This window comes from Aulonocara sp. 'chitande type north' Nkhata Bay, linkage group LG23 (genome assembly GCF_057382095.1).
Source record: "Aulonocara sp. 'chitande type north' Nkhata Bay isolate Kocher_YH1m ecotype deep benthic linkage group LG23, A_spYH_male_GT1.1, whole genome shotgun sequence".
NCBI lineage: Eukaryota > Metazoa > Chordata > Actinopteri > Cichliformes > Cichlidae > Aulonocara > Aulonocara sp. 'chitande type north' Nkhata Bay.
Window position 1 is genome coordinate 31,698,406 of NC_141365.1, and position 11,578 is coordinate 31,709,983.

At 38.7% G+C, this 11,578-nt stretch overlaps 1 protein-coding gene across 1 annotated transcript; it reads left to right on the forward strand.

Annotated features, from left to right (window-relative positions):
* Positions 1-2,587: 2,587 nt before the first annotated feature.
* On the forward strand, positions 2,588-6,660 carry LOC147302222 (B- and T-lymphocyte attenuator-like). Its single transcript, XM_086284300.1, has 4 exons — positions 2,588-2,672; positions 3,485-3,808; positions 5,899-6,012; positions 6,230-6,660. The coding sequence occupies exons 1-4, from the start codon at positions 2,588-2,590 to the stop codon at positions 6,295-6,297; spliced, it is 591 nt and encodes a 196-aa protein (XP_086140426.1). The 3' UTR covers positions 6,298-6,660.
* Positions 6,661-11,578: the final 4,918 nt, after the last annotated feature.

An 11,578-nucleotide genomic window follows, 5' to 3' on the forward strand; every position in this document is an offset into this window, starting at 1 on the left:
TCCTCCAGTAACAACCTGAAGCTTCGGTGTTGCTTTGCCTTTGCCCGAATGGAGCTGATGACATTAACATTATTAACAACAGGCAGCACGACATGGTCAAATTCCATAACTTTTGGGCATACCCATATGGAAAAGAAATAGTAAAAACTTATATGTGATTACTCATTAAAGTGGCCACTTTCATGAGTAAATCATATAAGGCTTACATGATTTACTCATGAAAGTAAAGTACTTTCATGAGTAAATCACTCATGAAAGTACTTTACTTTCATATATTGTTTTAGTAAGTATCCAAAACATACAAGTTTCATTATATAATTTTTCAAGGGATTTTATATCTGTTTTCATACTTATATGCTTTTCATACAAGTTTCACCCAAGACAGATACAAACTTTATAAGATTTATATATATCTTTTCCATATGGGTATAGCCTGTTGGTAAGTGATGCAATGACAGTTTAGAAACTAAACTCCTGAGTAACAACCTGCCACAGCAGTTGTCACAGACACAAGCTTTTCAACAGGCATTTTTTCTTTGTTTTGCAAAGTAGTCTTTCAGTAATTGTAAATATCTGCTGCTCTGCCTGTAGTTTTCAGTTGAAGTAAAAAAGTCACCAAACACCATCTGATTGACAACAGCCAGCTGACTCCGCACACTGAATTAAAAATGATTTGCACCTACGCATGTCCAATTCCAGCTGTTATAATGCATCTGCAGACATTGCAGACATTCTCCTTGCCACAATATTTGCACCAAGTACACTGGCAATAGCAGACAAAATTTCTTTAGTACTTTTACGGTCACTGGATAACGGCTACGTCTAATGCGTTTTCCTTTGAAAACGCTTTGTTTTCTCTCTTCGGTTTGGCCTCCTGTCCACACTGCGATGGCGTTTTCCCCAAGGAAAAACACAGCGTTTTGAAAATGCTTTCAAAAACACATAGATTTCAAAACGGAGCTGTCCCGTCGCAGTGTGGACAATCAAAAAGGCAGACTTTCTAAAATGTTGACACATTTTAGTCATGTGATGCAGTCATGTGACCAATTAAACAAAGAGAGCATTGTACAGCAGTTGTTTTGATTGCTCTCAATTCTGACAGCCCTACAAAAAGATTAATATCAGTTTGTACATGCTCCAGATAGCTTTTCTTCAAATTCTTTAATTCTCACTCGCTTTTGCTCATGTGTAGGACTTGAACGTAAGCGTTTTGGGCCCTTTCAATGTGGACGCACAACTCTGTGAAAACGACTGAATGTGGACGCGGAGCATTTTCAGATGAAAACGCCGTTTTCAAATCTATCCAGGCTAGTGTGGACATAGCTAACATTTCATAGCCTCTTTTACAATCCTGCCATTTGTTAAAATATGTTCATTTAGTCATGAGCTGCTGTAACATGAAACAAGTGGCTGAATTGGCACCTCAACATACACTCAAGTTCTTTAAAAACTTGCTAATGAACTACTAATTTTATTCAGGTGTGTGGCAGCAGGGACCCATGGAAAAGTTTCAGGACACCGGCCCCCGAGGACCTGACTTTGACACCTGTGCTCTACGCCCTAGTTCAGTTGACAGATGTATTTACATAGATGCGCCACCTGCATGAAGGACTTCTAAAATGCATTAATAAATAGGTTTTGCAGGAGGTTAAAAAATATTATCCACGCTAATAGAAGACATTCTGTTGAATTGTTGATTTGCTAAAATGCTTGTGTGTTTTTTCTTTTGCAAATTGTTGTTATTTCCAAAATTTTGTATCGGCCTTATTCCTGTGTGCTGCAGAGCTCCAGTGTTGCTACAAAATGATGTTAAACAGCTGCACAATTGTTCTGTTGGCATGTTAGTTCATTACCAAGAATGTGGGTGCTGTTATTTTCAGCCAATGCTATGCACACAATCATCCTGCCATTAATGCTCACTGGTTTATCAAATGTTTATTAACCTGCTACTAAAATTAGTCTCAGTGGTGTCAGTGCACATCCATGACATCCGTACTGTTGTGAAACCACACCTCTGATAACAGTTATCGTTTAATGTCTTACACACTGTCTGTACCATATCAGCTATCCACTCACTTTCCAACTACATTAATGTAGTTGCAAAGGTCAAGGCCAGAGATCACCTGGCCTGGAAATGCATTGTTGACCAAGATGGAAACCCTACGGTACACACAGCAATGTATTTGCTTTGTGGACAACCTCTCCTGTCAACCGCCGGCTAGGGACAAAAGAAAGAAGAAAGAACTACATTGTTGACTGATGAGCTCCTGTAGTTTTAGTGATTCATTTGGAAGTTTAGGATGTAATATTAGTCATTTTGTGCAATTAAATAATACTGATTATTCTAGATCATGATAATGAATTATTCTCATACTGTGTTCGTGTAAAGCACTAAAGTAAAAAAAAAAAAACCTGAAAAATACACCAAGGTGTGTTGGTGCTGTGGTAGGTACATACTGGGTGTAACACTATTATGCATCCAAAGACCCCTGTAATCAGAAACAGGAAGTGAAGTCAACCATATATCATGCACTGTCACGTACAGAGCACATACAGGTTTTACACAAGTACACAGCTGGTTCCTTAAATGTCTGCCATGAAACATTACTTGTGCTGGACCATCCTCTATTTGCTGATCTTCCCAGTCCTCATTATCACTCCGGATGCTCAGAGTAAGTGATTCTTACTAACTTTAAATGGCTCTATTTCAGTCTGAACCCTACTGAGTTTAATATTTGCACTGTTACAGGTGCAAAATGCAGAAAACAGCTACAAAATTGTAAATATCCTTTACTGTTTACCTTAAATGTTAATTCAGTGCACGCGTCTAGTATTTTTTTTATAGTATTCTTAAGGTGCACCAAAAGGCTTGACCGTGCAGCACTCACACCCTCTGTCTACCAAAAGCCTCAACACGAAGGACAAAACGCTGTGAAATGGTCTTTGATGCTATGATGTAGATTTTAGCTCAACATGTGAATGATTTTTAGACTTTTTCCAGATATGTTAATAGTAGCAACAACAATACCACAATACTGTGCCAATCTTGAATCAATATAAATCTGAATTTAAAAAAAAAAAACTTTTTTGAAAATGATGATGATTCTTTTAACAAATCTGTACTGAAGGACTGGACTCATTAAAGGAAACTTATATTTAACCACTTTGTGAACATTTAGTTCCAAATCCTAAAAACAGTCAGACTCTAATATTCCAAAGTTTAAAAGGCTTAAATCTGTTTGTTTCTTTTTTTTTTTTTTAAAGAATTTGTTTCAGTCAATTCAGAGCAGCAACGTGCTCAAACCACAAATACACCACAGACTGACTTTCTAACCTGATTGTACTGTTTAGTGACACAGGTGCAGCATGGAAACCTATAAAGCTTTTTCTGTGATCTAATTCAGATAGATTTAGAAAAACTTAATTTAGGTAAATATATGCTCAGTCTTTCCTAATCTATATTTTGTTGTTCTCGTTTCTGCAGGTGATGACTCTGACTGTTCTACAGAAATTAGAGTACATCACAACACAGTTCATAATGCCTCACTTGGACATCAACTTAGGATTAATTGCACAGTTATTTTTTGCAGTGATTCACTACCAACAGTAACCTGGTATAAACTTGAGAAAACAGATGTCCCCGTCAATGTCAGCAGTGACAATCACATTAAAACAGAGTGGAAACCTTTAAACAAGTCAGCAAGGATCTTCTATTTGATCTTCCAAAACATTCTCAGAAGTGACTCTGGTCAGTATCAGTGTCATGGTGGAGGGAGTATGAGTCATGCAATCACTGTCAATGTCCACGGTGAGTGATCCTTTATACATATCAAGACTAAATGATGACTACATGATTTTATTTTTTCCTGCTACAGAATAATTCATTCAACATCCCTCATTAATTCTCAGATAATCTGATTTATGATATGATTTCTGAAAAACAAACAGCTCAAATCTTTTTCAGATAATGTGAAGCTCACCACAGCTTTGTGGACAACTTTGGCACCAGGGCCCTATTTCAGGAAGCCGGTTTAGAAAACTCAGAGTGAAAAACGATACTCAGGGTTGAGTAACCCCGAACTGTCCAACTCGGAATATTCGGTTTCAGAAAGGCTGATAACAATTAGTTCAATCAACGCGGAGTTGCTTTAACCCCAAATTAAGCGCACGCACGAGGATACATAAAGCCCTGATTAGTGGAGCACAGATTAAGCGAGTCACCATGGAGACGGAGGGAAAGAAGGCGCGGTCAATGTATTTTACAGCGCTTGAGGCCGAAATTCTGATGGCAGTATATAGAAAAAAAGTAACACAGCCTCAGCTGCAAAAGAAAGGGAGCATGCATGGCAAAACATAGCCGACAGAGTCAATGCGTGAGTGTTAATTTAAACATTGATCTAGGGATTTCCACCCATTTAACACGTTATTTTATTATATTTTATTTTTTATTTCATACATTTTATTTTGTGATGTGATGTGAGCGCAGGTGCAACCCAACAGGCCACAAACGTTCCTGGCAGCAAGTAAAAATTAAATATAAAAATATAGTCCAAACAGGTATGGTGTAATTGTATTATGAGCCATAGTGCTTGGTCTGTTTGTCCGATGTAAATCAATTGCAGTTAGAGGCTACATTAATTTCCCCTCTGTAAGCACTTATTGAAATTATCTGAGCATTACAAGTACATATTTGCTTACTCTGTATGCTCAAATGTGACCCATTATGGCCACTAGAAAAAAAGCGGAGGCCCGAAAAACAGGTGGGGGTCCTCCACCACCACCACTCACAGAGCCTGGCCACTTGGCTTCCACATTTGTGATAATGTTGGCAGCATCACATATGATCTTCACAGTGCAGAGAACATAAATTAGCATCCATTACTAATAATGAAATAATTTGTTAGTTTGAAATGCTACAGGGAACTATGTGCCTGTACATTAATGCTGTGGAAAGACTTCCTGTTCACATAGTCTCCTTCATTTACTGAAGGAGCAATGATTGGAATGTGAGTGCCATCTGTACAGCCAATCACGCCTGGGAACCGTGAAAATAAATGTAAAATTTAAGTAGTAGTTCAAGTATCACCACATCATGAATTAAGTTTTGTTCATCCTGCTACCTGCAATTTTGTGGAATCCCTCTTTGATAAATCTTGTGGGTCTATGACCGGGGAACACCACAAACGAGTACAGGAGACGTTTCAGTGCAACTGTAACATTCCTGACTGCCCGACAGACGGTAGCCTTGGAAACGTGCTCAGCGTCACCAATATTATACAGAAAGCTCCAGTTTGCAAAAAAACGAAGTGCAATACAAATAATATGTACAGAACTGAGAGGATGTCCACGATGTGTCACATGAGCAATATTAGGCCTGAGGATGTTATTCAAATAAATTGTAGATTGTGCTGAAAAACGGTAACGTTCACACAGGAAATCATCAGGAAATGATAAAATGTCCAAACGCGCTCTGATCACTCTCTCCCGGCGGAGAGCTCTGCGGAGAATTTGGGCTTCAACATCTACTGGCTCTTCAAGGAAGGGACACGCCATGTCTGACACTTCCTACAGTCAGGTTTCCGACAAAGAGGCGGAGAAGGTCAGGGTTAGTTGAAGTAAACCTGCTAGGGGGCAGGTTAGCTTCACGGAGTGTGTCGTCATAACTCACTCAGAATTAATCTAAACTCGCTTTGTGAAACCGAAAACCCAGAGTTTTCGTTAACTCAAGGTATACTTACTCAGAGTTTGCACTAAACCGGCTTCCTGAAATAGGGCCCAGGTAAGAGACTTCCGTTTACCATTTTGTTTGCCTTGTTTTGCGAACATTATGTTTCCCACACTAATTTTTATATCACTGCTTCTTTGATGCTACATCAATTGTCCTCTGATTTCTTGCAGTGAATACAACTTCTGCTGACACTTTCTGGCCAGTCATATACCGTGTTGTTGGGAGTGTGGTATTTGTCACCGTAGTAATATTAATATGTGTTACATCGAAGCAAGGTTGCAAAGGTGAGATGTTTGGGTTTGTACATAGAGGAACTGGTTGTGTTGCTGAAAGGATAAAGTTTAAACCGAAAAATAGTAAAAAAAAACCCAAAACAAAAACCCCCCCAATTAATTAATTAATTAAAATTGCACATAAAGTTAATACTTATGTCATGCTATGCACATTCACTATCATGATCCTGAGAAGATGAACTTACTTCCTTTCATCTGTGTTATCCAGGAAAACCGAGGAAGACAACAAAACCAAGTCAGGAGCTCTACACTCATATCTATGACAACGATGTATGATGACGATCCTCATGTCTGAAATGCTCTAAAATCAGTCTGTAAAGCTCAATTTATTATAATCAGCATATTTTACTGATGTGTGAGCTAAGCCTTGCTACAATTTCTTATTTAAATCTACTGGCGTCTCACTGGTGTGTGTTACCGTGTACCCAGTTTAGCATTTTTTGAATTCCTGTAAATCAAATCAAACTGTAGAAGTGAAATTTCCTACTTGAGAAACCACTATTGTTTAGTCTGCAAAGACTGCGGGTGCATGTGTGTGTGCGTAAGTGTGCATGTGTGTACGTGCGTGTGTGTGGTGTATGACACATTGGAAAGGTAATAGTTTTGCTTCCTGTACAGGTAACAGTTTTGCACACATCCTGTGCAAACAGGACCTTTGACTGTATTTATGATTGAATTAGTGTGTTTGCATCGCTGCTCTCTGTCGTTGATGATTAAAGAAGCTTTTCTTCTTTGTTATTTGAGTGTCTTTGCATTTGGGAGCAGGAAGTAGAATTGAACCACACACCACATGAGCATATGTGAAGACAACGGCTCCAATGGTTTTACAGAAAAAGAAAAGGAAGATGTAACTCATAAAGTTAGCCTTCCACTCATTATCCCACAGCTGTTATTGCACTAAGAAAACTAAATTTTACTTCAAAAGTTACTTGTTAAATAACAACATAACAAAATACTTTGATGTGTCTAAAATAAACCACACTACAACACGTTGCACAATGGCTGCAATGCATTAGCTCATAGTTTGGAAAGTTTCCATTATAACCAGATGGTGATATTGTCGCAGCATCGCTCTATTGTGACAAACTAACCAAACCGCAATGAGACACTTGTGCAACATTGCAGCAATGTAATAAAACAGTAATACGATGTATTTTACAGATTGCACCCATAATTTTCTATCACAGTTGGGGTAATGGTGTAATAATAACTGTGAAACATTTTAAAAAGTTGATGAAATATATTTAGAACATTCTTTTGTAACAATACAGCAATGCTCAGGTCCAGTGTTTTTGAGCATAGAATATCAAGCATCAGAATAAGGAATGTTACTACCATGTTGCACCAACCCAGTGGTTCCCAAACTTTTTTTGCTAGGCCCCCCTTTGTTTTACAAGAAAAATGTTCGCCCCCCCCCCCCGCACGGGCACAAACACATCCTCCAACCACACACACCCCTATTTTGCTCCATTGCGGTTTATTTCACACCTCAAACATTTAGTAAACAATTAAGCAAATACAAGTAATCTGCAATAAATTACAGGTAGTAATAAAATAAAATACTAACTCTTTTACGCTACGCTGTTTCATCCACATGTAAACAGCGTTTTGAATCAACGAAAATTGACATTTTTTAAAAACTGTTTACATGAGATGAATTGCAGAATGGCAGATAGAGACAAAATACTGTTAATCTGACTATCTTCAAGTTTTACACGCTTACATACACACACGCAGTTACTGTCCCTCCATTTAGAAAGACAGAGGTGTCACGGTGTAATTATTTTACGTGTAGTTATTTTTTCCCCGTGTAATAATATTCAACATTGCTGTCAATACATTTTTCCAAGAATGCCTCTCTGTGCAAAATGGGTTTAAAAACATAAACAGCTGTAGGATACTGTTTGTCCATGATTTGAACCGGGGGACAAATTTGTATCCCACTGTAACTTTACTGTATAAAGAGCTAACATCTCCAAAATGTCAGGAGTAGTTAGTCATTATGAGAAGTGTTTGTGAACTAAAAATCAAGAATGTGGGATACTGTTTGCCCGTGATTTGAAGAGCCCAGCGCGTGCTCCCGATGCAGGGAAAACCAATTATGCAGGGGAGACCTACCTTGGCACTTGTGCAGGTGAAATCAAAGGGAAGATATGCTTCTTCCCTAGGTCTGCACTAGTGATGGGATTTCCAGCTCTTTTTAGAGATCCGGCTCGGCTCACTAAAAAGAGCCGGTTCTTTCGGCTCCGAACCGGATCTTCAGGCTGTTTTGTTGCTTTAATTAATTTATCATTAACAATAATATAAAATTATGCAGAAAAGGAATTACTAATGTAAAAAAAGTGGTTTTATTTATATGTTTATATATGGCCCCTAGAGACAAAGCACGTACAAACTCTAAAGCATATACAAACTCCAAAACACATTTCTAGCGTTAGCTGAACTTCCAAAACAGAGCTACCCAGATCACTTAAATTACACAATTGAAAGCATGTGTGTATTGTTTGTGTATTTATAGACAAGCACTCATATTTATTCAAATAATTTTTAAAAAAAGTTCATTTACCCGTTACTACCACACACCAAATCCGGTTGTTGATACTTCCTGGCTTGTGTAGCCACTAGGTAACAAAAGCTCAACACTGCGCCCTAGCATCCTGGAGCACTTCTGTTGTCTTTTGTACGTGCTTCTGAGTTTTTACGTGTTTTGGAGTTTGTACGTGCTTGTGAGTTTTTATGTGTTTTGGAGTTTGTACATGCTTCGAGGTTTGTAAGTGCGTCTGAGTTTTTATGCGTTTTGGAGTTTTTACACGTTTTGGAGTTTTTACGTGTTTTGGAGTTTGTACGTGTTTTGGAGTTTGTACGTGCTTTGTCTCTAAGGGCCACCATAAATATACTTTATTTATTCACTCCACATAAAATGTAATAAATAAATCTTATAATACAAAAAACAACTATTTACATTTTAAACTTTTAACTATTTAAATTTTCAGCTTTTTCCTTTTAAACAAATAATGTGAAATAACACAAAACACTGCAAACCACAACACAATTAAATATAAATTTAAATATTAAAACAAAAAGAAGATGCACATTCTCTGTCATATGGGCCTGCATGATTTCTGAATCCTTTATCATTTGCAACTGAAAATAGTGGATGATTACTATACTTTTCTAATGTGACGTTGTTGTCCCTCGCTCTCTTTCTCTCTGGCTCTGTTCCTGTGCTACTGCGAGTGTAACTAACGCCCCTTCCCCCCTCTGGCCTGCGCAAAGTACAGGCCGCGTGTGTGGAGTTTAGCGGAAAAAAGGGCGAGAGAGAGGGTGAGAGAAAGAAAAAAAAACCTCACAGCCGGCTGGCGTTGTTCACTTCAAAGAGTCGGCTCTAAGAGCCATTTCGTTCGCGAACGACCCATCACTAGTCTGCACAAACCAAACTTTGTAGGAAACAAAAATTGTTACTAGTATAATTTGCAGGCTAATAGTAAAGCCATTATCACAGAATGCTATGTGTGATAGTTAGTGCAGCTTATGAAAGATGGCTATTTTAAAAAGCAGAAACCTTGGCTAAATGTTTGGGCCTAGTTTCAGATACTACACTCAACAAAAATATAAACGCAACACCTTTGTTACTGCTCCCATTCCCCATGGGATGGACGTAGAGACCTAAAATTCATTCCAGATACACAATATAACCATCCCTCCCAAACAGTGGTCACAAATCAGTCCAAATGTGTGGTAGTGGGCACATCTGCTATATTGAGATAATCCATCCCACCTCACAGGTGTGCCACATCAGGATGCTGATCTGACATCATGAGTAGTGCACAGGTGTACCTCAGACTGCCCACAACAAAAGGCCACCCTGGAATGTGCAGTTTTTTGTGCTATTGGGGGTCTGGGGACCCAGAACCGGTCAGTATCTGGTGTGAACACCATTTGCCTCATGCAGTGCAACACATCGTCGCTATACTCCAGAGAAAACCCACACAGGCACACTGAGCACACTTAAACTCTACATTGAAATGCCCCAGTTGACCAGATAGCATCCTTTCTGTGGGACAGCAGTGCCAACCACCGCACCACAGAGCAGCCTTTTCAAGCCATTATTAGTTTGACTTACATGTTTTTGTTTCCGATGCATGCTACATGCTGGTTCTTGCTAATTAACCTGAAATATACTCTCAAGTTATAATCCTAAATTGAGAATCATAAACAGTTTGGACTTTGGAAGGTGGGGATTGAGAGCATGTGATTTTTATGTCATATTTTTCACTTTCCGTTGTCTGGATTACTCACAGCATGTGCAGAATCACATGCTTGGCGCAGTCAATGAAACCTCGCCCCCCTATTTTTTAACTTTGGCTCATCCAAAGATGTGACGTACTTTCTTACACCTTGAATGCAGGAAGTGACACCTTTCACTTCAGACTGAAACCAGCTACAGACGCTTATAAAAAAATGAACCAAGAAATTCTCTTGAGTCTCCCATATTTACGTTACCTTAAGTCTGGAACAGGAACCATTTCTAAACTGACGTTCACAGACAATAAAAAAGGGCAATTTCTCACCAGTTAAATGGTGTTAGAATTTAAATCATGCACAGTACAGAAGAGTACAGAGAATTAGCATTGAAAAAGAAGAACAAAGTTTTTCAGTCATGCAGAATCCACGATGCAAACGCAATCTCACGGATATTAAGAAAATGTTGTTCTTAGTCACATGCTTTGACACTGATGATACCCAGCCTGCAGCAACATTACATTCATGCTTGTAAATGACACATGTATATAAATAACACTAAAAGGAAAGCGCTTGAGTTTAGGCTTTGAAATTCTAATTTGTGGCTTTAACCACAGTGCTTATCTGATAAAGATTATATAATCGACACCAACATTGGCAAAAAAAGCAGTTTGCAGCTGTTTTAAAGCTACAAAAAGTGTAAGATTTATTTTTAAATGTGGACAAAATGGCCTCTAATAACTACTTTATAGTGAGCAGAGGGTACTGCAGAGGTATACGGGGTCAGACTGACAGTGGAGGCCTTCATGGAGTATGTGGCACCTGTAGGACGTTGTGGTTTCATAGGTACTAAAAGTTGACGTGCCTTGCTGCAAAATCTGGCACAGACACACAAGCACATACTCACAAACATCCCACCTTAGATAACACATCGCCCACCGGCCACCATGTGACACATTCAGAGCACCCCGTTGCCTCTTTGGGGGAATAAACATGGAAGTGTGATTGTATGTGAAATTGTATACTGTATGAGGGGCAGATATAACAGAGGTAGGGAAACTGAGCCCCCCCCAAAAAAAAAGTGTACTTGAAGTTGGACAGATGTGTGGGTTACGTCTTTGACTTTTAAATCAAGTTAGACAAGGTCGCCCTCTAGTGGCAGAACAGTAAACCTCTGTTTCGCACTTAGCAGCCAGCTGGCCTGATGATATCTTATTTCTGCCACGCTGTAGTTGAATAAATAAATCCTTAAAATATTCTAAAATGAAGTTGAGCAATGAGTAAAATAATTTCTTGTTAGTGGTCCAGTGCTTTT